At 53.5% G+C, this 27,488-nt stretch overlaps 1 protein-coding gene across 14 annotated transcripts in view; it reads left to right on the top strand.

Moving 5' to 3' along the window:
* Positions 1–27,488, top strand: part of PPFIBP2 (PPFIA binding protein 2) — a 156,712-nt gene that overhangs the window by 20,066 nt on the left and 109,158 nt on the right. For all 14 annotated transcript variants that reach the window (XM_021062292.1, XM_021062296.1, XM_021062293.1 and 11 more), the window contains one exon: positions 13,623–13,720. In XM_021062292.1, the coding sequence (XP_020917951.1) occupies positions 13,657–13,720 (64 nt within the window). In that variant the 5' untranslated portion in view covers positions 13,623–13,656. Of the gene's footprint in view, positions 1–13,622; positions 13,721–27,488 lie in introns of those variants that run through there.

Below are 27,488 nucleotides of genomic sequence, written 5' to 3'. Positions count from 1 at the left end.
GCACTGCCTTTGTGTCAATGGCTGCTGCCCACCTGGAGAAATCTCTCTTCCTCCGTGAAGCCTTCTAGGATTGCCCACACTGCCCCGGTCCCCCTTCTCCTCCCCCCGCTGAGCCTCCCTCTCCCGGTGCCCCTCCCGCTGGGCTGCACCGTCCCCCTGCCTGCGCCTCCTCCTCCCTGGTAGTCCCCAGACACCCACGAGTTTCCCTTGGATGTTTGTCGACTTGGACAAGTGCAGGACGGGATGGACCTTATTGCCCAGAAGGTGCTTTGGGGAAATGGTTGCTCTTTGAAGCTCCTCTTGTTTTGAAACTACCTCCCACGTGATGTTTTCCAAGCTCCCTGCCCGCGGAGCTCGTGACATCGGAGAACCGCCGTCCGCGGTTCATTGCCACCTGAACTTAATTTTCCAGATGCTGGGGATTTCAGGGAAATGATGTTTACTGTCCCATCAAGGAACACTGTGGCTGCTTTAAAATTTGGCGATTAAGTTATGAATTTCTGAAGCCTAAGTTGGCAAAAGCCAAGGCTTGCTGGCTTTTGGCGCCCGGATCCCAGACAGAGGCCCAATTCTGCACGCAGCTTCCCAGTCTAATTGACATGGATGGGAGATGAAAGGGTTTGGCCCTTGGTAGATAAATAACATAGTTTAAATTCATTGTTTTCCATCATAGCATCTACCACAGAGTGTTACAGATGATTGAGGGGCAAGTAGTGTTTATTAAATAGATTAAACCAATCTAGGAGTTCCCATCGCGGCTCAGTGGTAACGAACCCAGCTAGTATCTATGAGATTGCGGTTCGATCTCTGGCCTCGGGCAGTGGGTTAAGGATCTGGCATTGCCATGAGCTGCGGTGTAGATCATAGATGTGGCTCGAATCCTGTATGCTGTGGCTATGGTGTAGGCCGGCAGCTACAGCTCTGATTTGACCCCTAGCCTGGGAACCTCGGCAGGCCTTGGGTGCAACCCTACAAAGTGGAAAAAAAAAAAAAAAAAAAAAAAAAGAAATTATATATTGACTTCTGTGGGTCATGCATTTTTTTTTTTTTTTTCTTTTTTGCCTGCCCCTCAGCATGTGGCGTCTCAGCCAGGGATCAGATCTGAGCCACAGCAGCTGTGGGAACACCAGATCCTTAATCCACTGTGCCAGGGATCGAACCCATGTCCCAGCATGCCAGAGACGCTACTGATCCTGTTGGGCCACAGCGGGAACTCCACATTTTTATTTACTTATTGTTTTTTTCCTTTTTGGGGGGCTGGTCTCGTGGCCTAAGGGAGTTCCCAGGCTAGGGGTTGACTCAGAGCTGTAGCTGCCGGCCTACACCACAGCCACAGCAATGCCAGGTCCTTAACCCACCGAGCAGGGCCAGGGATTGAACCCACATCCCCCTGGGTACTAGTTGGGTTCGTGACCGCTGAGCCACAGCGGGAGCTCCCAAGATGTGTTTATCTTTAGCACGGAGTCGAGGCTGGTGAGACTCTGCCCCAGACACCATCGGCCCCCATCTCACTCATCCAAGACCACAGGTTCCTGCCTCGGCCCCCAGCCCCTCCTTGCTGGTGTCCGTGCGTCCTTTGTCTTCTGAGATCTACACAAATCATTCCTCAGACCTTTTTTTTGGTCTTGTTTTTTCTTTTTATGGCCGTACCCATGACGTGTGGAAGTTCCTGGGCTGGGGATTGAAACAGAGCTGCACCTGGGGCCTACACCAGCCACAGCCACAGCCACAGCCACAGCTCTGGTTCGGTCCCCTAGCCTGGGAACTCCCACATGCATCTGCGGTCACACCGCAACTTGCGGCAACACGGGATCCCTAACCCACTGAACGGGGCCAGGGGTTGAATGTGGATCCTCAGAGAGACAGCTTCGGGCTCTCAACCTGCTGAGCCACAGCGGGAATTCCTGGGCGGGCCTATTTTAAGGCCCATGGCCTTGGTCACTGAGATTGTCGTGGCCTCTTTACCCCAGTCATAACGCCTGGAAGTGGGGAAAAGGAGCAGCCCCGGGCAGAATGTCGGGAGCAGAAAGGGCGAGGTGAGAAGGTGCGACAGGTGCTGAGACGTCGGAAGCAGAGGCTGTTCACGTCCCTTCAGCCGAGAGGGTCCCGTGCTCTGGGCGTGAGCGGCAGCCTCTCACTCCCTCACCCAGACCCGGGCTCCTCCTTGGGGTCAGATGCGCGGTGTCTCAGGGGCACACCTTTGGGGTGCGTTCCTCTGAAGAGAAGGAGGGGGCAGCTGGGCGGGGAGCAGGCCAGCTCACGGTGCCTGGAGGCGCGCTGGTGCCCAGGGCTGTTGGCGGCACTCTTTCGGGGAGGGGTTCAGCCCCGGGACTGTGTGCCCAGTATGTGTTGCTGGAAGAGCTGTTGGGGAGCCCAGTTTAAAGCGCTCTGGTTTGGTGACAAGGGTGCGTTCCTCTTGGGTAAGTGCCCGTGTGGAAGCCTCTGGCTTTGGCCCTGCCAAGGCGGCTGCCAGGGGAGCAGTGGTGTGTGACGGGCGCGGGCCGGGCTCTGAACGGCAGGGCCAGGAAGCAAAAGGACTCCTTCCAGTGGGTTCAGCAGAGCCGGGCTCCAGCGTAGACGTCCTCAGGGATCCTCTGGAACTCGCCTGGCGGGGAGTGGCTGGGAGTGCCCAGGGCACACAGCTCAGCCACCTGGTACGGCGAGACAAAGACGCTAAGCAAGAAATACTGCATTCGTCCCCTGTCGCCAGTGGGCACCGCCAGCCTGCACCTGGGCTCAGGGCTCTTGGGCGATTCTGATGGATATCGGCCCCGCTGGACCCTGCTGCACGGGCAGACTCGTCCACGGAGCCTGATCGGGGTTGGTTAGTGGGAATGAGGAACCTTCCGTGGGAAAAACCGTCCTGAAGCCAGAAGCCTTAAACAAATGCTCGTTATGCAGAGTTCCTGATCCCGTGATTAGGCAGGGACAAGTTAAACATGCTTGTTCACCTTAAATGGCTTTCTTTGATTTTCTCCCGTGCAGTTTTTCTCAGGCCATTTAAGCTTCTCTTCATTGACGAAGAAATCAAGTCTCCAGCTTGTCACTGCTGTTTAGACTCACAGACCACAGCTTTCTCAGCCTCCGGTCCTGCCCACCCCCCGCTCTGACTCCCCCACGTCATGCCAGGTCGTCTCTCTGTGTCTGCCTCTGCTGTCCTGATGGAAGCTTAACGCCTGTGGCCTTGTCCTTTGGTCCCGGCACAGCGTGGGTGTCCGTGGGCCCTGCGTGGCCCTGAGGACAGGTGTGCTGCTTTTCTAAGCATGCCAGGCCCATCCCCGTGGGGACACAGACCTCAGGGCTGGACGGGACCTCAGTCAGGTCTCAGGGCCCCACGTGCAGACGTGCCTGCTGCCCCGGGAGCCTCTCGGCTTCCACTTAAGGCCAGTCACCTCTTTTTTTCTTCTAGAACGGGACTGTCTTTCCTGTCCCTGTCCCCGTGTATTTGGAAGCAGGTAACTCGTCTCACTAACCCCAGAGGGAGAGGACTTTTGCCCCAGTCAGCTTCCAGTTGCCGCCTGAGGCAGGTGCGTGGTTGTGCTCATCCTTCCACGTACAAGAGCTGACCACCTGCTCTGTGCCAGGTCCTGGGCCGAGCTCTGGGATCAGAGACACAGCCCTGCCCACGAGGAGCTGCCACTCAGACAAAGGAGTCCCACACATAGAGTGGCCCGAGCTCTAGAAAGTTCCAGGGGCTGTGAGGGCATGTCGTGAGCATGGCGAGGGGACCGAGTCTGGGCGGCCGCTTGGATCTGGGGGAAGGAGAGTTTGCCTGGGCTCGTGAGGCTGGACCTGGGCCTTGGAGGAGGAGAGGCGCTGGAGCCGGGGGACAGGGGTCTGGGCCTGAAAGGCTGCCTCCTGAGGGGGCCTTAGAGTGAAGGCAGTGGGGAAATGGTGGCTTGGCACTTGTGTCTAATGATGGTGCTCTGGGAGGGGACCAGGTGTGACATTAGAACGACTGCGGCTTCCACCTCCCGCCTGGTCGCGGGCAGACGTCGGCACGTGCGTTATCTCATGGAGTCCCCGCACCCCGCAGTGTGTATATTTTCGCCTGCATTTTATAAAAGCGGAGCTGAGCTCAGCCGTGTGTAGGGACTTGTCCAGAGGTGATGGCAGACGTGGGTCCAATGGAAGACTGGCTGCAGCGCGCGCGCTCGTGACTGTCTCCCGGCACCTCCACGTCCTCTCTGGGTCGTTTCCTGGGGTAGGAAGCACGTGGAGGGTTGTGCAAGCTCTGGGTGCTCTGGTGAGCTTTGAGAACGAGGCCCACGCTCCTGGAGGATGAGGGAGCGCGGGGTGAGGCTGCAGGCGGGGCACCGGCCGGGAAACCATTGCCGTCATTCTGATGGGAGATGACACGGCCTGAAGCTGGGCAGGTGAAGATGAGGTGACACCTTCTGAGAGGGGGGGCGGGAGACTTTACTGGGCATGGTGACCAACTGGATGCATGTGGGTGAGAGACGGAAGGCCGGGGATGACCCAGGTCTCTAACTTGGCCACCATGGTGGCATCACTGCACTGGCTGGAGAGCATTCGGGGAGGGCCATGGGGGGGGGCGCTGAATGTGAGGACCTGGACGGGGGCGGGGCCACCTGTTGCCACCCTCCTCCAAGGCCCCCACTGTCTCCCAGGCTTTAGTTCCCACTGACAACTCATGGTTTTATTTTATCAGTACCTCTTTAAACGTTTCTGCAGGGCTTACAGAGGGGGCTGCTCTTCGGGGCCCAGTCACAGGGAAGCCTTGCAGGGGAGGTGGCCTGGCCATGCACAGCTGCTCTCATCCTCCCTGCAAGGTCAAAGAGGCGAGGAGGTGACATTTAGGTGAGCAGGTCAAGCAGAGTTTCCTGGAAGAATTGGCTGGAAGGGAAGATGGGACATTAGCAGGGAAGCTTGGGAATAAAAGCAGGAAAGCATCTGGTTCAGGCAATTAACCAGCACAGAGAATCCGGCCACCGAGGCCCAGACAGTTGGTGGGGAGGGCAGAGGCCTGCCATGGTGTGCGCTGGAGGCTGAAGCTGCAACAGAGGGGCCAAGTCGGTGTGGAAGGAGCCCGATTCTACCCTGGCTGGTGGTTGAGCCCTGGAGACTTTCTAAGCACAAAGAGTGTCTGCCTGGGAGCTGGGTTTGCATTCTGTCAGGGGGTTCAGCTTTGGTCAGTCTCAGAATCACTGCAGAGCTAGGTCTGCATGCAAAGACCAGGCCTTCTTAGATGAGGTTGGGCTCCTTCTCTCTCTCTCTCTTTTTTTTTTTTTTTTTTTTTTAAGCTTTTTGGGGCTGTAAGTGCAGCATATGGAAGTTCCCAGGCTAAGGGTAGAATCACAGCTGCAGCCACCGGCCTACACCACAGCCACAGCAATGCCAGATCTGAGCTGTGTCTGCAACCTACACCACAGCTCACGACAGAGCTGGATCCATAACCCACTGAACGGGGCCAGGCATGGAACCTGTAACCTCTTGGACCCAGTCGGGTTTGTTTCCGCTGTGCTACCTCTGAAGCTCTGGGGTCAGGCTTCTTGCTCCCTTAGCTTTCCAGGTGATTCTGACAAAGGCCAAGGTTTGGTGAGGTTCAGGGCAGGGTGACTGGAGAGGGGCCGGGAAACCAGTCCGGCTGTTGCAGCCCAGGATGAGGATGTGCAGGGGCGGGCGGGGCTGTGGAGCAGGTGCGCCGCCCCCAGCGAGCCCTGGCAGAGGAGACGGCCTCCCTCGGTCTGACTCAGCGGCACTTGGGGGCCTCCGCCCTGAACCTTCCTGTGGTTTCCAGGGCTTGCGCTCCGTCTCAGCTCTCCGCTGCCTCCTCCGTGGGTTCTCCTCTCTGACAGCGGCACGCAGCACAGTGGACGGTTGCAGAGGGTCCCGGGGCCTCTGTTTTTGGGTCTTACACGACGTCTTAAGTGACTTCATGCTGTTTGACATACCACCTTCTGCAGCCGGCTCCCGTGTCATCTCTCGCCCAGCGTGCCCTCTGAATATGACTCATGTTTCCAGATGCCTGCTCAGCCTGTTGTGCTGGGTGTCCTTGGGCATCTTAAACGGAGTATCTCCAGAACCAATCTGTTTTCATCCACCCCCTGCAGCTCTCCTCATCTCCCAGCGGCTCCGGGCCTCGCTGTCGGGTTTTAACCCCCTCTCATGCCCCCGCCCAGTCCATCCGTAGCATTTACTGGCTCTGCCTCCGTGTATGTAAGGCTTAGACCGTCAGCCACCGTCATCCCGGTCTAGGCTGCCTTCAGCTCCTGCCTGGTTGTCTTGTGTTTGCTGCCGCCCTCCCACCCCTGGTCCAAGCAGCAGCCAAAGTGACCCTCTTATGAAGGTAAGTTAGAGCCCCCTGTGCTCAAACCCTTCACTGGGCGAGGGATGGGGGGCACAGGGGGGTGAGGGCGTGCAGCTCAGGTGCCGTGCTTGCTGCTTTGCTGGGCTCTGAAGCGGGAGAAGAGTTCCTAAGTGGCACACACAGCTTAAGTGAGGTAGCATTGAGTGAACTCTTCTTTAAATCTTTTTGTTTTTATTTATATTTATTTTTAAAATTTTTATTTATTTATTTGCTTTTAGGGCCACCCCTGCAGCATATGGAGGTTCCCAGGCTAGGGGTCCAATCGGAGCTACAGCTGCTGGCCTACACCACAGCCCTGGCAACGCTGGATCCTTAACCCCCTGAGCGAGGCCGGGGATCGAACCTGCGTCCTCATGGATACTAGTCTGATTTCCGCTGCGCCACAACGGGAACGGCCTTTGGTTTTATTTTGTCACTACTGTATATCTGCACAAGCAGGAGTCAGATAATTGCATGCGATGTGTTAAAATAACGTCTCCCTAGCCCCCAGCCCCTCAGATGCCTCCACTTCAAACTCTTTTAGTATTTAATCCATCTCACTGAAAGTAGGCGTTTTCCGCCACTTTATTTTTTTTCAGTTTCAATATCTAGTGACTCCTGGGTTCCCAGCCCAGAAGCTGAGGAATCAGCTCTCTTTCCAGTCCTGTTTCCGCGCCTCACGAGTGCTCCCCCGCTCCCCGACCCCCAATCCCGCCAGTGCAATGTCTTAAATCCGTGTGTATGGGATTCTTCATTGCAAGGTCCATGATTATTTTACCGTTTTGGTTTCCTTGGAGTTCTTTTGCATTTGCTTGTTTGCTATTTTCTCATCGAGTTAAATAGATCCTTCATCATTATATACACCTCTTACGATGTTCAGATGCATCAGGTGGTCTGTTAGTTCCCTGTTCCTGAAGAAGTCTCTCCCAGAGCTGCTGGACGCCCTCCAGCATGGACCGGCTGCCCCCTTTATGCTTTCTGCAGGGCTGTTGCCGAGGCGTCTCCCTTGAGTCCCATCACATTCTCCATGCCCTTGTGGGTTTATGTCTTTCAAAATAAATTCCCCTCCTGTTGTTTCAGTGGGTTGCTAAATTAGATGTTAGACTCCAATCTTCTGTAGTTATCTGAGGTCTGTCTTGACTTTTGCCCATAAAAACAATGAGATTAGTTTTATACGATTTTATAGCAATTGAAGCTCAGAGAGGTTAAATAACGTGTTTAGAGACCCACAGCTGTTATGCAGCAGAGCCCAGGTTTTACTCAAGAGTGCCTGTTCTTTCTTGTCCTTTAAGAAGGAAGTTGGTACTGCTCAGTATGGGCTGAGACTGAGATGTAGGCACTCCCGTCTGTTTTCTTTGCACATCTTCCTCCGTCTTTATTATTTTTAGTGCTGAAAATGGTTTCAAAACGCTCTACTATCCCAAAGAGAGACGTTTCCTGTATCCTTTTAAGAAAGAGGCAGTCTCCCCAGCTGAGGGATAACAGCAGGTATTTCTCTCAATGACCATTTGCATAGCAAGCAGCTGTGCTTTATGGGCAGCTAGTAAATTGTGGGTGGGGGGCAGTCTTCAGTTTGCTGGGATGTGGTGTTACTTCTTTACCACCTGTTGGCCATCTGGGGCAGGAGAGGGCTGAGATGAGTCCAGGTTTGGTGGGTTCATGGTTGAGGGGCCCTTCCTCAGGCTCTGCCTTCTGTGCAGGGATGCCCCCCACCCGCCGGCTGCAGCTCTGAGGAGATCTGGGGGTACCAGGGACCGCAGATCTGTTCCCGAGTCCTTCCTTCATCCAGAAGGCTCCAAACCTGCCCCAAACGTTTGCCTCCCTAACCCACTTTACCGAGAGAGAAGTCGTTTCTCTCTCTTTTTTTTTTTTTTTTTGGTCTTTTTGCCTTTTTTCTAGGTCCGCTCCCGCGGCATGTGGAGGTTCCCAGGCTAGGGGTCCAATCAGAGCTGTAGCCGCCGGCCTACGCCAGAGCCACAGCAACGCGGGATCCGAGCCGCATCTGTGGCCTACACCACAGTTCACGGCAACGCCGGATCGTTAACCCACTGAGCAAGGCCAGGGACTGAACCCGCAACCTCGTGGTTCCTCGTCGGATTCATTAACCACTGCGCCACGATGGGAACTCCCCAGAGAAGTTGTTTCTAAAATGCGACGGGAGCCTGCACTTCAGCACGGGTGGGACAAGGTAAGATTTACTTGCCCAAGGCTTAGTCCGTGATTCCCGCTGCTTCCGATTCCCCTTTGCTGGGCACGGACCTGGTCAGTGCGGTCCCTCTGCAGAGTGCGTGCGCAGGTGGCGGGCCCTGACTGTGGCTCACTTTCTCTGCTTCATCCAGGCCCACACCCTGTTCCACCTGGAGGTGCCAAACCAGCTGGCCGTGGTTCAGATCCCGCGACCACTGACAGCCGTCACCAGATACAGCTGTTCTGAAAAATTCTCATTGGCTGGTCTCCCAGCCGAGGGGTTGTCCTCTTCCCCGCTGGCAGCCAAGAGGAAGGTCACGTCCTGCGTTAGCTGCAGGTGCTGTCCCGGGGGGAAGATGACAGCATCCAGGGAGGGGAAGGATGCCTGATAAAGGAGCCACACCTTTTCTTTCTTTTTAAAAAAATTTTATTGACGCACAGTTGATATTCAACATGTTAATTTCTGCGTACAGCAGAGTGACTCAGTGATACATAGAAACATTCTTTTTTTTTTTTTTAATTTTTTGTATTTTTGACTTTTCTAGGGCTGCTCCCGCGGTATATGGAGGTTCCCAGGCTAGGGGTCCACTGGAGCTGTAGCCCCCGGCCTACACCACAGCTCACAGCAACACTGGATCCTTAACCCATTGAGCGAGGCCAGGGATCGAACCCGCAACCTCATGGTTCCTCGTCGGATTTGTTAACCACTGCGCCACGACGGGAACTCCCATAGGAACATTCTTTTTCGTATTCTTTTCCATTAGGGTTTATCCCAGGTTATTAAATACAGTTCTCTGTGCTGTTACAATAGGGCCTTGTTGTTCATCCGACCACGCCTTTCCTTAAACAGCTTTCCCTGCCTGGCCTTTGTATCTGAGATGAGCCAGTTTCTACGAGAAGCCTGCCTGCTCGTCAGGATCAAGGGCAGGGTTCTGCCGATAGACCAGATGGCCACAGAGAATGAAAACTGCTTTCGGCCGGCATGACAGCTGGTGCTGGACCGAGCCTGTTAAAAGCACCGAGTCCTCCTCTGCCGGCTCCTGTCTCCTCCCTGGGCGGGTGGGGTGCCTCGAGCCCCCAGGGCACACTGTCAGCTCCTCCATGTCCTGGCCGTGTCGGGCCCTGGGGGGGCCGCCATAGCTCCCCTCTCCCTCTCACGGGTGGAGAGCATGGTTTGACCCCACCCTCAGTGCCACCTGCGGAGAGGGTGCCCTGCCTTTCGTGTGCCCCTCTGGAGTCTGACCTGGACCCTGCTGTCTGTGCCAGGCCTTGGGTTACCGCCTCTGCCGGCTGCTCCTCCAGCCTCTGCACCGCTTCCTTGCAGGGGGCCTCCTGGCTCAGGCTCCTGGTGCTTCATGGGCTTAAGCCCCACATCCCCTGGGAACCCAGGCTCCCAAGGAGGTGCTGTGTCGCTGTGGGGTTGGACAGACACAGAATGGAGCTGGACTGGCATGTTGTCTTCTGAGACCCCAAGTTCCTTGAGAGCTGGGATTATCCCTGGGTGCGTGACGGACGGGGAGCCCCAAGCTGGTGAGGGAGGAAAGGGGCTCGGCTGCCAGTATGGGAGTGGGTGTGGAGCCCATGGCTGCCCATTCCAATCAGAGTGTCCGTGTTCACAGGTGGGGCTGGAGGCCTCGCTCCCGTGGCGCACGAGGTCCCCTCTGTCCCCACACCGGTGACTCCTCACAGCCACCTGGCACCATAGGCGGTCAGGGCCCATTCTCGCACCTTCCATCACCTGGGGCCTGGAACTGAGCTCATCAGCTGCCCAAAGCAGGTTCTGCCTCCTGAGCGCTCCCCCTCTTACCGGCCCAGGTCCGGGGCTGGAAAGATGATACACCTTTGACTCATGTTTCCCTTCTCGCCAGCTTCCATGGGTCCACCCAACTTGCTCTGTGCCAAGTACAAACTCGTCTGCAGGCAGAGGGCCTGTGGGTTGTCTTTGATGGCCCTTCTGGTGCAGGGGGACCTAGCGGGCCCTCGGGGCTCCGCACCTCTGGCCGCCCTCCCGCCTTTCATCCTGGTACTGAGCCCCCCGGGAGCCAGTCTGCTGAAAGGCGAGGTCTTGCAAGTGCGAACCTCGCCGAGTTTCCCTCTGAGGCCGCCTGCGCTGGTGCACACCGGCGTCCAGATGCCTCCCGCCCTGGGCATGGCTCCCAGGCCCTTCTCGTGAGTTGCCCTTGTCCCGCTACTGTGAGCTCCGTGGGGGTTTTGACTCATGGTGAGCAGCTAGCTGCTCCTGTGTAATCTCGTCAACCGTTTTGACATTCGCCGGCTCCATGCTGTCCTTACGTGGCTCCCCCTCGCTGCCCCCTCTGCCTGGAAGGGCCCTTATCTTCGGAGAAAGTCCCTCCCTGCCTTTCAAGACCCAGGAACCTGCAAGCCTGCCTGTCAGCCTACCTCACCCTGCATCGTAATCATCCGTTCATATGTCTGTCTGCCCCACCAGCCTGCACGGTCCACGGGGCGCGACTAGGTTGAAACGTCAGTGTCCCCCAGTGCCCAGCGCAGCAGGGCACAGGCAACGCTGGCTGCGTGGATCCATCATTGATTCACAAGCACCTACACATAAGTTCACTCTGCTCTAGGCCCTGGGCACAGGGAGGTGAACAAGGCAGACAGGGTCCGCCTGCCTCTTGGAGGGTTAGCAAGCGCGGTTGGCAAGGGGCACAGGGAGGGATGAGATTTGGAACCTCGGTGCTGCCAAGGGGCGTGCAGGGACCGCGTCTCGGAGCAGAGACTGGGGAGCTGAGGTGGGAAGGCTGAGGATGGATCAGCCGTGCAGAGAGCCTGGGGGTGAGGTCAGGGCAGAGGAGGAAAAGGGGCTTGGAGGGTTGGGGGAGCAAATGGGGACCCAGGCTGCCGCAGCAGCGAGGCACGCTGGGCGGGCCGCGGGCCGGGTCCCGCCGCGCTGCCTCCGCCGGTCACCGTGTGGACTTTGGATGTCCCCTGGAGCAGCTGGGAGGAAGTCCACGCCTTTCAGACCTGGGATGTTCTCTGTGGCCCTCGAGGTGGCTGGATGCTGCCCCGCTTCTGCTCCTTCCTCGCCTTTTCCTGTTGCTCCGCCCCCACCAGGCTGGCTTCCCTTTGGAACCTGAGATCCCACATTCGCTCTGTCACCTGGGCTGCCCCTCCTCGCAGCCCCGCCTGGCTCCTGCCACGGCCCGGGTACCAGTGAGGCTCCAGCCTCCTCCGCACGCTCCTGTTCTCACTCCCCTGAGCAGTGCCTGCGTGATGGTTCTCGCGCTGCCGGGAATCCGTGTCCGTCCCTGACCCCTCCTCGCCTTTGCACCTTTGAGTCACAGCCTGCCGTCTCCCCACACGTAGTTGCTCTCTGTCTTTGCCGTGCCTGCCTCCCTTCTCCAAAGAACCAGCCTCTTGGACTTGCTGGGTTCCCCCTCCCCCAGGTCTATACCATTTAATTAATTAGTTAATTTTTGTGAACATATGTAGTCAAGCATGAATGTAATTTGTGAGTACATCTATGTGTGTGTGTGGCTAACATCTTAATTTGGGTGCTATGGCTGGGATGTGTTAAGTTTTTCTTTTTTGGCTGCTCTGCGGCAGGTATGTGGAGATCCCAGGTCAGAGGTCAGAAACAAGCCACTTTTTTGACTACACCATAGCTTTGGCAACATAACCCACGGTGCTGGGGTGCTGGGCTGTGTCCGGGTGCTGCAGACACACCCCTGCAGGGATTCCTTATTTTAATTTTTTTTCTTTTCTATGGCTGTGCCTATGGCACGTGGAAGTTCCCAGGTTGGGGGAGCTATAGTTGCCAGCCTACACCACAGCCACGGCAACGCCAGGCCCTTCACCCACGGAGTGGGGCCAGGGATCGAACCCACACCACAGCCTCATGGATACTCGTCAGTAGTTTCTGCCGCCACAACAGGAACTTCACGACATGCATTTTCCTAGTCACCTACTGAATCATGACAGGACCTGTGAGTGAGGTGCTGTTACTGTCCCCACTTTACAGGGGGGACTGGGGCTCAGGATGACACAGTAAATGCCAGAGATGGCTTGGACCCCAGGGCATTTACCCACTCCTGCCTGGCACCGTCCAGTGTGGTCGGTTCTCCGTGGCCCCGACACCCTTAGCCATGCGTCTCCAAGGCCACTTTCCTGTGGGCGCTCACGCTCCTCTCTCCGCTCTGAAGGTGAAAGTTCATGGGGAAAATGAGCAGCAGAACCTCCTGTGCCCCGACCTGTCACCCTGGGGTCTGGGAGCCCCGCCTCTGTCCTCCGCAGCACGTAGGCCCACTGGGCATTCACAGGGGCTTTGCTGAACCAGCAAACAGCGGCACCTGCCTCCAGCCACAGACCTGAGCTACGTCTCTTATCACAGATGCTGTTGGAAGTCTCTGCTGGGGGGAGCAGGCAGGAAGTCAGGAAACAGGCTGCAAGAAGACGGTTGAGCTTAAAAGACCCTTCTGAGAGGGAACCAGGCACTGCCTCTCCCTGGGGGCGGCTTGGCATCAGGGTGGGGCTAGGCGGTGTCTTCCTGGAGAAATTCTGCAGCCCCGAGAAGATGGGACTCTGTATCTTGAATGGCACTGGGTGGAGTGGAACTGAAATGGCTCTGGACAGTGCTCCTGGCTCCTGGGGGGGTCCTCTCCCCACGACAGTGCCCCCACGCCCTCCTGGACGGGCCATCAGCCCCCTTGGCAATGAAAGTGGCAGTCAAGCTGGCTCAGCCTGACCACGGCTGCCCCAGGAGCATTGCAGGTGTGGCTCAAGGGCAGAAGACAGCTACTGCCTGCTGTGGCCCAGCTGCAGGGCACGCCTGGATGGAGCTCCTGCTGGCCGTGTGCATCCCCCATCCTAGGGGAGCCTCAGCCTTCGCCAGGGGCGGCCGGAGCTTCTGGAGCCTGGGATAGGAGGGTAGCCGTCGCTCTCTTGCTGCTGCAGGTGACTGGAGAGCCCTAGTGGCTTTTCATGACCGAAGTGAAGGGGCTCACTCGTGCCAGGAGGGAGTGGCTGTAGACCCGCAGAAACCCCACGCGGGCTTCGGGATGCCAGTGGGAGCGCGCCGTGTGCTGGCGGAATGAGGGTTTGCGGACTTGGGTAGCGATGGGGAACTCTCTGTAACTGTCCCTTTGTTGTGTGTTTGCGTTTCCAGTAGGAGACAGGAGACCGAGCAGCGAGACGGCCTCATGGCGTCTGATGCGAGTCACGTGCTGGAAGCCGCCCTGGAGCAGATGGACGGCATCCTCGCCGGTAGGTCAGACCGAGAGACCGCGTCCTCTCGCTGGACTTCTCTTTCGGGTGCAGAGAGGAGCCCCCTGTTGGATTTCTTTTACTCTGTGTGCCATCTCTCTCTCTCTCTCTTTTTGGCCACACCTGCAGCATGTGGAAGTCCCTAGGCCAGGGACTGAACCCACGTCACCCAAGCCACAGCAGTGACAATGCTGGATCCTTACCCTGCTAGGCCACCAGGGAACCGCTGCCATCTCTCTTCTAATAGCTCAGACTTGGCCTCTTTGACGTCCGGTGTGAGCCTAGGTGTCTGTTGAGCCTGCACATGCTCCCGTGTTATATAAATGCATGTATATTTGTGCACAGGTCTAACCGTGTCGCAGTTTGGATCCTGGCTGTGAGGCAGTTTCAGTGCCGTGAGATTTTTATTGTAGACGTGCTCAGAGCACATCATACCTTATGATGCTCAAGCTGAAACTCCCAGACTTGGCCACCCAACGCCGGTGTCCGCCCCCGTCCCCAGCTGGTCTTCAGTATGTTTGGAAGGCAGGAGGCAGTTCTGTACTGATTCACCTAATCACCTGAAGACTGTTCTTTATGCCGTATTGTTTTTTATCCGTCACAACTGTCTGGCTTCATGTTTGCCATGGCCACTTAGGAACATTCGCTGGAGAAGATCCAGCCAATTGCTGATTGGAAAGGCCCGCCAGCGGGCTGTTTGGGCGGAGGAACTCCTGGATGGGGCAACTGAAGCCCATACTGGTTAGACCAAGGCTGTCGTTGGAAGTCTTTCCCGTCAGGCCCAGGCCTTCTTTCTGTCCTTACCTGATACAGGCCAGTGGCCTTACTTGCCGACGGGGCGTGTTTCTTTGGGACTTTGCTGCGGGAGGGAGGTTTGGGCTGAGTGTGGCTGCAGCCCAGGGCACACACGGGCCACTGGACCCGGTCCCTTGCCTCTCCTCCGTCCTGCCGAGATACACCCGGCGGGCGCACTGAGGGCTCTGGGTGTTTGCGCCTGGGGCACAGGAGGTGTCCGTGTAGTAGCACCTTCAGGTTTTGGTGGCCCTGCCATGTGTTCTGATGACGTCTGTCAGGCTCTTAATTTCTTAGGGAACACAGCACCCTCGAGAGGTCACGACTAACGTCCCACTTTCCAGAGGCTCCAGCGGTTGGGATGTCCTGCTCTAGGGGAGGGTCCCTGAAGCCCCACCGGGAGGACACGGTCAAGAGCGTGGGGTTCCTAGCAGTCCTTTTGTTTTTTTTTAATTTATTTATTTATTGTATACCCGAGGCACATGGAAGCACCCAGGCTAGGGATCGAACCTGCGCCACAGCAGCGACAATGCTGGATCCTTAACCTGCTGAGCCACCAGGGAACTCCTGTAGCCATTCTTTTAGAGTCTCATCTGGAAGCTTCCGGGACCTCGTTTGCACTGAGACTCTCGTGGGCAGGTCAGACTCTCAGACCTGCTCCTCAGGTTGTCAGCACTCCTGAGCCCCGAGCCAAGGAGCTCGGAGGAGCCTCTCAGAGCACCCCCCACCCCCGGCATGCAGAGCTCTTGGGTGGCTGTGATGGGTGATGTGACCCCTGCTGAAGAAGACAGCCCTGGGTGGGGTCCTTCCCCCTAGTCTCCCTGCCTCCTAGTCTCCCTGCACAAGCATTCCTGAAGTGACAAAGCCTCTGGTAAAGTCCCCTCTGTTGGGGGGCGAGGACGTTGTGTCGGGACCTCGTGTGGGTCTGGGGTCAGCCCCGGGTGCGGAGGGCGGGCCCTGCTGTCGGTTGGGTGGGCCCGGGACCCCCATGCTCCTTCCCTTCCAGGACCCGCTCCCTCCTTCTCCCGTTTCCTCAGGCCTCCACCCTGCAGGCTGCTCAGGAAGGGCTCCCGGGCTTCTCCGGAACAGGCAGGAGCGTTTCGCAGAGAAGTGGCCAAGACATTCCAAGGCCTGCTCTGTGGGCCGGGGGAGGAACACCTGTAGCCAGAGCGCTGGGTTTAAATCCCAACTCTGCACCGAATTGCCTGCATCACCCACGCCTCCATTTCCTCAGATTTAGAGCGGGATGAAATAGTACCCACCTAAGAAGGTGGCTCTCTGATGCTTAAAACAGAGCCTGGCCTGTAGGAAGCGCCATCGCATGTGAGCTCAGGATAAATTCACGAAGGACAAAAGCATCTTTACATGTGAGTCTTCTCTAGGGACACAGTAGAGCGGTCCTTTATTTAGCCTCTCCCTTCACCTGTCTGGTTTTCACTGTCTAAGGCCCGCGATGCCTCCTGGACTCGCCTGGGGTCAAAAGATGAATGCATAGCCTTCTGAGTGGTCTCTGCTCTGCTCTTGCCCCCTGTCTTCCACAGAGCAGCAGAGCAATCCTTTAAATGTAAATCAAATCACATCCCTCGCTCCCCACAACCCTTCCCTGGCTTCCCGTCTCGGGGTAAGAATCTAGAGCCCCGTCATAACCGGCGGCTGGATGGGACTTGGCCTGTGGCTGCCCCGCCTACATTGTCCTGCTGGCTGTCTCAGGGCCTTGCTGTCCCCTCTGCTGGAATGTCCTCCTGCAGGCACACTCAGGTCTGATCTGTGTCGCTGAGTCGTGAGAGGCCTCCCCTCTCGGCGGCAGCGTCCTCGCTTCCCCCGCGTCCGTGTGTCCTGTTTTTATTTCTCTGTAGCGCTTGTCAGCCCCTGACCCTGCGTTCATATATGTGTCTTTGTTTTTACCATCTGCCTCCCGCACCAGATCATACACTTGTGAGACAGAGGCTTTGCCACCCCATCTCCTGTGCCTCTTTTGGCCTGCAGCACAGAAGAGGGTTTGCTTGTCTGTCTGTCTTTTGTCTTTTTAGGGCCTCACCCTCAGCATATGGAGGTTTCCAGGCTAGGGGTCCAATCGGAGCTGAAGCCTCCAGCCTACACCAGAGCCACAGCAACACAGGATCTGAGCCACGTCTGCAACCTACACCACAGCTCATGGCAACGCCGGATCTTTCACCCACTGAGCGAGGCCAGGGATCGAACCTGCATCCTCATGGATACTTGGATTCATTTCCACTGTGCCACGACGGGAACTCCCGTGATCACTAGCTTCTGTAACTCAGGCGGGTGGCACATCGTGTGAGCCGTCTCTTCAGCAGTAATTGGCTCACAGAGACGCTTGACAGGAGCTGCGTCGCTGCTAATTCAACACCGAGTTATTAGTGAGTGTCTGCAGGGCACATGTTCTGTGCCGTTTGTGATGAAAGGAGTGATGATTATTTAATGCTTTTGTGCGGGATACTCTGCCTCGGGGTCATTAGCGCGTCCTCCTTGTCAAGGGGCGGGGCTGAACTGGGTGAAAGAACTTAGACGTTTTTGTGGTTTTGAATGTGGACGACAGATGAGACGGATGGGTCGTAGCTTTCAGCCACTTACTGCTGCCTGCGGGATCTTTGGACAAATTGCTTAACCCCTCTTTGCCTCTATAAAAACCAGTGGTAAAAACAGTCCCCACCTCATATCGTTGGGAGGGTTACTGAAGGCACAGAAGGGACTTCGCGCCTGGCACTCGGTAAGCGCTCAGAGGATGTGAGTTACTGTTATCTTGTTGTGAATCTTGATATCATTATTTTTGCGAGCCGAGCTCTAGTGCTGGTAAGTGGCATTACTGAGACCTGAGTCCAGGGCCATCTGAGTCTCTCTGGGGCTCCTTTCATTCCTGGGCTGGCTCTATGGCGCATGGTCGGTGAGCCGGGGCTCTGTGGGGCCCCTGAGGGAGAAGAGAGTTAACTGGGAGAGGGGTCCTGTCCTACTCATGCTGCCGGTCCCCTGGGCCCCGGTGGCCCTGCTCTCTTCTCTGTCCCACTCGGCTTCCAAGCCAGGGGTCCTGTGCTTAAGGGCGGAGCAGTGCGCAGAAAGGCGGAATTCATCTCAAGACACAGGTCCTACAGAAGCGGTGTTTGTGGGTGAAGCTTTGCATCGGTCTTTCTTGCAGGCTTTGGTTACTTAGAGGTCAAAGGATGTCAGGTAGGGCTGCCAGCACCGCCCACGCTCGGTGGCTTTGCATCTGGTAAGGTGCTCAAACACGTGCCCCCGGATCGGGTTCTCGCTTTAGGAAAACACGATTTCACTTATTTCAGTGGAGGAAAATGTGATGGGCTTCCCACATGCTTCCAATAGCAAAGCGTTTCTGCAGAGACAGCATGACTCCTACCAGAATGGACACAATTCCTTCAAGAATGACTATTAATGATCACAACAAGGAATTTCCTTGGTTAATCCCTGGGTACCGTGACAGGCGATTCTTTGCTTTCCCAAAACGCTTTCCCAAAGTGTATACTTAGGGTGTGTGAGAGCGATGTTGATGCAACTGAGCCTTTATTTTATTGCATTTTTTTCTTTTCGGGGCCGTACCTGAGGCACTTGGACGCTCCCAGGCAAGGGATGGAATCAGAGCTGCAGCTGCCAGCCTACCCCACAGCCACAGCAGCCACATCTACGACCTACACCACAGCTCACGGCAGCGCCAGAACCTTAACCCACCGAGCGAGCCTAGGGATGGAACCCGCATCCTCATGGGTACTAGTCGGGTTCTTAACCCCCTGAGCCACAGCGGGAACTCCTAACTAAGCCTTAATATAATAAAGATGTCGCCCTCCTCCAGTCAAGGTAGAAGATGGTCCCTGCTAGAAAGAGCCAGCCTGGAAAGAGAGCACATCCTGATACACAAGTAACAAAGGCTCCCTCCAGAGTCAGACGTGGTGGCCCCCATCCCCAGGCCCTCATCGGCTCTGGAGGGTGAGAAAAAGAAAGGCCTTGGAAGGAGAAATAGGAACTGCGGCAGAGGGATTAAGTGAAACTCCTTTTGCAGAATTGAGTTCTTGAAACCTGATTGGTGTGTCCCGGGCATGACTGTACTTACCTAGAAGCCGAGAATTTTATGCCGGGAAGCGGGGAAGAGGTGACTGAGACCCCGGACCCTTGTCAGAACATTTGGTTTCTACCGCAAAGCTGTGTTCTAGTTCCAGGGCGGGGCGAACCCTGGGCCCGACTTCCTGCTGATCAGCCCCCGTGGTGGGGCTGCACTTGACACCGTGATGGGATCACACTGTTGAGGATGGAGCTTGACCCTCTTCCCTCCGGATGACCTGGGGCCACCGCCACCCACACCGATGCCACAGGGGCCTCATCTGCGGGCTCACGGGGTCGGGCTGCTCTGTGTCGCCTCGTCCGCAGCAGGGCCAGAGACCTCAGGTCAGGACGCAGAGGGCCTCTTGGATGCTCGTTGGGTTCTTAACCCGCTGATCCACAACGGAACGCCACAGAGGGTCTCTCTGCTGTGGCAGGAGCCTCCTCCCGTGCTTGTCTTACCCCCGATAAGGAATAGCTAAGAGAAATATGTTTTATGACCGTTAAACAAAGAGGTTGCTCTGTTGGGGCCTTTCAGCCAGCTCTGATTAGTGTGTGCCTTTTGGAAAGGTTCTGTGGGGGCAGAGAAAGTTCCGGGCTCACTCAGGTCGCCCGTGAGTGATGTCAGGGCTGACGCTGGGCCCCGGCCTGAGCAGGTGGTTGCTCTTGCTCCCGCCCTCTCCAGGGTGGATCCACCTGCAGCCGTCATCAAAGCTGCCTGCTTTGCAGGCAGCACCCAGGCTGGGTCGTCTGTGATGACACGAAGCTGAGGAGGGTCAGGGCAGAAGTAGGGCCTCGGGGCTGAGCTGTCAAAGACTGCCCTTTGTGTGAAGAGGTTGAAATGGCCCACGAGAGGGTGGAGACCCCTATTCAGCAGCCATCCCCTCCCTCCGTTTCTGGCAGAGCCCACCTCTCACTCCTATGGCTCTGTAGCCTCCTTTTCTGTTCTCTGAGAGAGTGTGCATAAAACCGGACTTATCATTTGTTCTTTAAATACTTGCTGTAGTTGTAGGAACTGACCTGAAAACCCATGTGGACCTTGTATTTTCTCTTTGGAAGATTGTCTTTTTCTTAAAGTTATTTTTATTTATTTAAATTGATTGATTGGTTGATTGAAATATAATTGATTGGCACTGTTGTGTTGGCTTCTGCTACTTAGCCATGGATTCAGTTATAGGAGTTCCCTGGGGGCCTAGCAGTTAAGGGATTGGTGTCGTCACTGCTGTGGCTCATTATCACCACTATGGCTTGGGTTCGATCCTGGCCTGGGAATTTCCACATACCATGGATATGGCCAGAAAAAAAAGATTCAGTTACACACGGCACACACACACACACACACACACACACAGAATCTTTGGTTTATTTTGGGATATTGAATATAGTTCCCTGTGCTAAGCAGTAGGACCTTGTCGTTTTTCCATTCTATAGACGATAGATTGCACCTGCTAATCCCAAACCCCCCTCCTTCCCGTCCCCGCCCCCACTGCCTTGGCGGCCACAGGTCTGTTCTCTGTGTCATGAGTCTGATTCTCTTTCAGAGACAAGTTCATTTGTGTTGTGGTTAGATCCACATATAAGTGATACAATATTTGCCTTTCTCTTTCTGACTTACTTCGCTTAGTTTGATAATCTCTAGGTCCATCCATGCTGCTGCAAATGCTTCCATTCTTCCCTTCTTGACCATGGCTGAGTAGTATTCCACTGTATATATATAGATACCATATCTTCTTTATCCACGTCTCTGTCACTGGTTGCTTCCTTGTCTTGGCTGTTGTAAGTAGGGCTGCAGTGACCTAGTGGGGTGTATATATCTTTTTGAATTAGAGTTTTCTCCAGATAGTTGCCCAGGAATAGGATTGCGGAATCCTATGGTAGTTCAATTTTAGTTTATTAAGGAACCTCCATACCGTGTCTCAGAGTGGCTGCAACAATTTACATTCCCGCCAACGGTGTGGGAGTGTTTCTTTCCTTTTCTTCACACGCCCTCCAGCATTTATTGTTTGTGGACTTGCTAACGATGCCCATTCCGACTGGGGTGAGGTGGTCCCTCACTGTAGTCTGGATTTGCATTTCTGTAATAGTTGGCGATGGTGAGCATCTTTTCAGGTGCCTGTTGGCCATCTGTATGTCTTCTGCCCATTTTCTGATTGGGTTGGTTTTTTTTCGTTGTTGTTATTGAGTTGTGTGAGCTGTTTTTACATTTTGGAAATTAAGCCCTATTGAGCACATCATTTGCAAATATTCCTCCCGTTCTGTGGATTGCCTTCTTGTTTTGTTTATGGCTTCCTTTGCTGTGCAAAAGCTTATAGATTTGATTCGGTCCCCTTTGTTTATTTTTGCTTTTATTTCCAGTGCTTTTGAAGGCCGACCTGAGAAAACACTGGTGCAATTAATGTCAGAGAATGTTTAGCCTATATTCTCTCTTTTAGGAGTTTTATGGTGCCAGGTGTTATATTTAAGTTTTGAAGTGATTTTGAGTTTATTTTTGTATGGCGTGAGGGTGTGTTTTAACTGCATTGATTTGCATGCGGCTGTCCAGTTGTCCCAGCACCACTTGCTGAAGAGACTTTCTCCTTTGCTCGATAGGTGGGGCTGTATTTCTGGCCTCTCTGTTCTGTCCCCCGATCCGTATGTCTGTCTTTGTACCGGCACCGTGCTCTGGATTACTGAGGCTCTGTGGTGGTTTCTGAAGCCTGGGGGGGTTTTGCCTCCTGCTTTGCTCTTTTTTCTCTTGACTGCTTTGGCAACTCTGGGTCTTCGATGTTTCCATCTAAATTTTAGGATTATTTATTCCAGTTCCGTGCAAAAACGTCATGGGTAGTTTGATAGGGATTGCTTTATATCCGTAGAGTGTTTTGGGCAGTCTGTCCATTTTAACAATATTAATGGAAGCTTGTCTTTTTTTAATGGTTATGGACAGTCAGGTTTTAATTTCTTCTGAGTTTTCTGATTGAGTTTTGACAAGTTATATTTTTCTAGATATTTGTATATTTTACCAAGGTTTTCCATTTTGTTAGCCTAAAGTTGGTTATTGTATTTTATTTTTCTAAGATCTGCTACCCTCCTGGTATTGCTTATTTGAATCTTTTTTTTTTTTTTTTAACTCAGTGAATTTTATTACATTTATAGCTGTACAATGGTTATCACAACCCAATTTTATAGCATTTCCATCCTGAAGCCCAGCCCATCCCCCCCCAGCCCCTGAGTCCTTATGGGTACAATTTGGGTTCGTTAATGCTGAGCCACAAAGGAAACTATTTTGTATTTTTAATGCTTCTCAAAGTCTGTGAGTCAGTATCTGTTGTGCAAAAACTTCATTGTACCCTTCTTTTAGATTCCACATAAAGTGATTTGCGTCTTCTTGGTTATTAGGGATCTTTTTCTGATTAATCAGTTTCTGAGAAACGTGTATTAAAATTATTCTACTAGATGGTGTGTTCTATCTCCATACACTTCCATATGGTTTGCCTTATATTTTGAATGTGTTTTTATTACATGAATACACTTTTAGAATGATATCTTCTTGGTGAGTGCTTTTCACCATCATCTAGTTCTTCCGTTTATCTCTAGCAATGTTTTTCGCCGTGGAGAGTATTTTGCTTAATGTTTATCTGTTCCAACTTTCTTTTGGTTGTTATTTGTTTGGCATTGTTGTCTTCCATCCTTTTCCTCCCAAGCTTTCAATGCACTTTTGTTTCAGTTGTATCTTTTGCCAGGGAAATCTAGATGCATTTTTACTTTTTAACCAATTTGACAATATCTGTCTAATTTTAACCAGCCGGTGATTTTGATGACCAGTCCAACAGTCCATTGTTCAACCATTTTTGATTTCTACTCATCCCACTCTTTCCGTGCCTCCCTCTTCTCCCCTCTTTTAATGTTCAAAAACATTGAATTGTTGGCGTGTGTTCTTATTCCAGAATCAAGGCCAAGTTGCCTTCGGTGGGCTGAGTGTTTCCAGTTGATTGACCAAGGCTCTTGCCCTTTGGCATCCTGGCTTTGTTCAGAGGTCCCCCATCCCACCCTTCCCTCTGCTCGGGCTGTAAGCATCTTCTCTTGTCCTCACTTGGTGCCTTCAAGCCCAGGTGTCGGGCCACCAGGCAGTTGGTCCGCGGGGCAGACACCGGCTCAAATGCTCTCTTACTCCTGAGCTGCTGGATTTCCTCAGTTCAGCTGCTTAAAAGTGTACATCGGTGTGTTTTTGCCTTTGAGGGTATTTGGGGTTTTTCTGAGTACAGCTAGTCCGTCACCACCTGCCCTTTTTGGCAGCTATGAAGCTGTCACCTTCCTTGGCTCACGGCCCCTTCCTCCATCCTCACAGCCAGCAGTGACGGGCTGAGTCCTCACACACATTCTGGCCCATTCTTTTGCCCCCTTTTCTGACCCAACGAGCTCATGTGATTAGAAATCCAGAATAGTCTCTCAATCACGTCTATAAAGTCCCCTCTGCCATATAAGCTAAGAAACACTCATAATTTCCAGGCATTAGGATGTGGACATTTTGGGGAGAGTCATCAGTCTATCACAAAGATTAGTAAATAACAATCTTTTCTTTCTTTTTTTTTTTTTGTTTTGTTTTTTTAGGCTGCACTTGCAGCATATGGAAGTTGCCAGGCTAGGGGTCTAATCAGAGCTACAGCTGCCGGCCTACACCACCAGCCACAGCAACACGGGATCCAAGCTGCATCTATGACCTACGCCACAGCTCACGGCAACGCCAGATCCTTAACCCACTGGGTGAGGCCGGGGATCAAACCTGAGTCCTTGCAGGTCCTCTTTGGCTTCCTTAATGCTGAGCCACACAGGAAACTATTTCTATATTTTTAATGCTCATCCTTAACACAAAGACTGAAGCGAAGTCTCTTCGTCTTCACAGGATAACAATGAAGCGTCGTAATTCTGCTTCCTCTTCAGTAACGCCCAACTCTTCCAGTGCTCAGCTCCTCACCATCCCTTCTTCCACATTCGTTTTGTGTTCCAGTACCATCTTGAGTCAAATCCTCCAAATGATTGCTGTTTATTCATTTATTACGATTCATTGAACGTTTTAAAAGATGTTGAAGTAGAGTCGACGTGCAATATTTTGCCAGTGTCTGCTGTACAGCCAAGCGATTCAGTCACGTGCACACGTCCGTTCTTTTCCTGATTCTTTTCCCATCTGGGTGATCGCACACTGTTGAGTAGAGTCCCCGTGCTCCACAGCGGGTCCTCACTGACCGTCCCTCCGAAACTGCGCACTTACTCTGCCGATAGCATATGCATTGTTTTACCCAATCCTTGTAAACGTGCGAGAGATGAAGAGTATCGTCACCCCCTTTGCACAGCAGGAAGTTGGGGGATAGAGAGGTCATTGAGAGCACACGGGGACAAAACACAAGATCCGTGGTATCTCAGAGTCCAAGCTCTTTCGGCATTCCCTCTCGAAGGAGCGTGTTGAAGCAGAGGCCTTGGGTCTAGGGGGTGTTAGAGAGTGTGCTGGACACGTGGCCCCCAGGCTGCATCCTGAGTCTTGGGTGGTGGCTGATGGTGCCCAAGGGGCTGCAGATCTGCGTCTTGAGGGTAAAGTTCGCCTGGGGAGCCAACCGTAAATCCTCTTGCCTCGTGCCTTTGGTCATACTGTGTAGCACTGAAGAGCTTCAGGAAGAAAACCGTTCTGGAGGTTGGAGGCGCCAAGACCAAGGTGCCAGCGGGCGGGTTTCTGGCGAGCCTTCTCCTTCCTGCCTGTGTGCACTCTCCTTCTCACTGGGTTCTCCAGAGTCTTTCTGCTCCTCTTGGAAGGGGTGGCTGCGGCTGACCCTGGGGACACAGACCCGGCCACAGCCACTTTAGGGAGCCCCTCCATCTGTGTTTTTTAGATTGATGGTGTTTATCCTGTTGAACAGTTTAAGCAACTTCTTTGACACAGTTGGTTCTTTTATGACACCCCTTTCAGCCTTGCTTTGGCTCTTGCAGCTTTTCCTGCTTCATGAAGGAGATCCTTTAAAAAAAAATCCCTTTAGGAATAGTCTGCCGGTAAAAAATCACGCGAGTCATTATGGGAAAAGAGCCCTGACTTTAGCCTTAATCTTAAGTGGGAGTTTATCTTGTAGAGGTTACAGGTAGGTAACTACCTGTGGGCATCAGGCCTTATTGCTGATGAGAAGTTGTTGACAGTCTAACCGTGAAATATCTGTCGATCGTCTCTGGTTGGTTGAAGATTTATCTTTGGTGTTCTTCAGTTTCATTGTGTTGTTTCTAAGGTGGATTTTTTTGTTGTATCCTTGTTGGGACTCACTGTGTGTCTTTAAAATGAGAGGACTCATGATTTTTCTTTTCTTTTTTTTTTTAAGGGCCGCACCCGTCGCGTATGGAAGTTCTCAGGCTAGGGGTCAAATTGGAGCTACAGCTGCAGGCCTAGCCACAGCCACATGGGATCCGAGCCGAGTCTGTGACCTACACTGCAGCTCACCACAACGCCGGATCCCCAACCCACTGAGCAAGGCCAGGAATCGAACCTGCATCTTTTGGATACTAGTCAGCTTCATTTCCTCCACGCCACAATGGGAACTCCTAAATAGAGCATTTAAAAATTCACATCTGATGCGCTCATCAGATATTTTATACCTCGTGCCAAAGAACCTTCATTAGCACGACAGAGACCCTTTTTAAAGTTTATCTTGCACGTATTGTCTGAGTTACGCAACATACTTGGTATAAGTGAAGACCGGCTGAGTTCTGCTCAGTAACAAACAGCCCCAAATGTCAGTCGCTCGGAACGGCTCGTCCCTCATTCGTCCCCCGAGTCTGCCTGGAGCCCTGGGCCGTGTCCTCGTCACTTCAAGACACAGGCTGGCTCAGTCCCCGCCATTGCCGGAGGCCAGAGAGTGTGAAGGGGCGACAAGGAGAGTCTTGTTCTGGCTCCTGAAGACTTTCTCCCGGAAGTGACCCATGTCACTTTCCTATGTGTCCCTCGGAGGAAGTCCTGTGGGTGTAACCTCAGGGCAGAAGGGTTATCCTGCTCTGAGCTGGACGGCCCTAATTACTGCTACATGCATACTTAGCTGCTTTTGGAAGCGATCATTAAAAGGCTTTCAATACAATCCGGTACTGGCAGTTTATGTAGTCTTGCCCTTCCCCCAGCGATCACTAAACCTGTATTAAATGTTGGTTCTGCACCCTTAGAATAACCATGCTCAGGGGTCCTCGCTAAACATCAAAATTCACCATTGAGGAGTTCCAGCTGTAGTGCGATGGGATTGGCGGCATCTCTGCAGCGCCAGGATGTAGGTTTGAGCCCCGTCGAAGCACAGTGGGTTAAAGGATCCAGCGTGGCTCGGATCTGATCCCCGGCCTGGGAACTCCGTATGCTGTGGGGTGGCCAAAAAAAAGAAAAAAACAAAACAAAACACTTACCGTTGGTTGAGGAGATGTGCCAGTCAGTGGTAGCCACTGAGGCTGCCGCTGGAATCACCTGGAATGCTTTTTGTTATCCCAGCTCAGTCTCCAAGCAATCAAATTAGAACCACTGGAGGTGTGACCCAGGCACAGGTAGTTTGTAAAACTCCCCAGGTGATTTCAGTGTGTGCCTGAACCATTGAAACTCTCTGTGCTAAACTGTCTTCCCTAAAGAGTGCTTTACGGTTGAAGATACAGCGATGGAGAGATTGGCCCCAAAGAGAATTATCAGGGCTAGAACGAGAGGTGAGTGACTCTTCCGTGGGAAGTAATTTAGGGACGGACCCCTTGCCTTGTGCTGTTGCCTCTTTTGCGTGGTTTTGCGGCAGGTCCGTGAGCGCGCATCTTATTTGTCGCAGCTGTGGTCCTACTTGGCTGTCGTTCCCTCTGTGACTGTGGTTTTTCCATGGGAGCTGATCATTTGCAGGGACTCTGTGTGGCGTTGAGTGTTCTGGGTGGTTTTTGCCTTTGCTGATGCTGGGCCTTAGGAGTTTCCCCCTTCTGGACCATTCTGTGGGCCTGTGCATTGATGTAAATTGCAAAGAAAAAGAAACTCAAGTCTTCTATTTGCCCACAATACAAATAGGTACGTGCCCTCCACACCCCACCCCCCCCACACACACGGGGTATTTGAGGAATAAGGAAGACGCTTAAGGGTTTAGGAAGGGGCCCAGAGAGTGGAAGGGCCTCGGCCAAGGCTGCAGAGGATAGAAAGTCCATGACAATCTCCGTCTTCCCCCTACTCCTGGCCTGACTTAGCTACGTTTCTAAGTGTGTGTGGTGTGTGTGTGTGTGTGTGGTGTGACCAGGATGAAGAGGGATTGTGTGGAGGCTGGGGTCTTGCCCTGCCTCTGTCCATTTTCTTTCCTGGAGGTTTTGGCCGTGGCCTTTCCCAGTCGACTCAGAATCGGGTTTGTAGGAGGCGGAAAGTGCTGAGCGCACATCAGGGGCGTTTCCTAGCTCCCCGGAGGCGCGGACTTGATTGTGGCTTGCAATTCACAGTTGCCTCCATCCTGCACTTTGAGAAAAGCAAACCGGCAATCAAATAGTAATTGTTTCCTTCTGTGTGGATTTCTCATTCCAAAGACTGCCATGGCAAGGAGGAAGTTGGCTTTTAAAAGGGGAGAGGAACCTGGAATCCGCCGTCAGCCTGCAGTGTAACCAGGGCTGTGGTGGCCCTCCTGCCCGCATTTTCCAGCAAGAGTCCTGATTTCAAATATTTTGTTCTGCTGGCTTTATAAACAACCCAAATGCCCTGGAAATTCCGTCATGACCCCATATTTTCTGACTGTGTCTTGCTGCTGAAACAGAAATCCTTTGTTAGACTGTGTTGCCCAGATTTTGTTTGAAAAGTATATCCCAGTACTTAGGCACAGGAGACTTTTTTTTTTTCTTTAATGGTGGGGTTAGAAAGGCAGGAACAGTCTTATTTGGGACATAACCTTTTAGAAAAAACTGACCCGGTATCCCA

This window comes from Sus scrofa, chromosome 9 (genome assembly GCF_000003025.6).
Source record: "Sus scrofa isolate TJ Tabasco breed Duroc chromosome 9, Sscrofa11.1, whole genome shotgun sequence".
Taxonomy (NCBI): Eukaryota; Metazoa; Chordata; class Mammalia; order Artiodactyla; family Suidae; genus Sus; species Sus scrofa.
The sequence above is the reverse complement of the archived record's forward strand: the minus strand, read 5'-3'. Positions and strand labels throughout refer to the sequence as shown.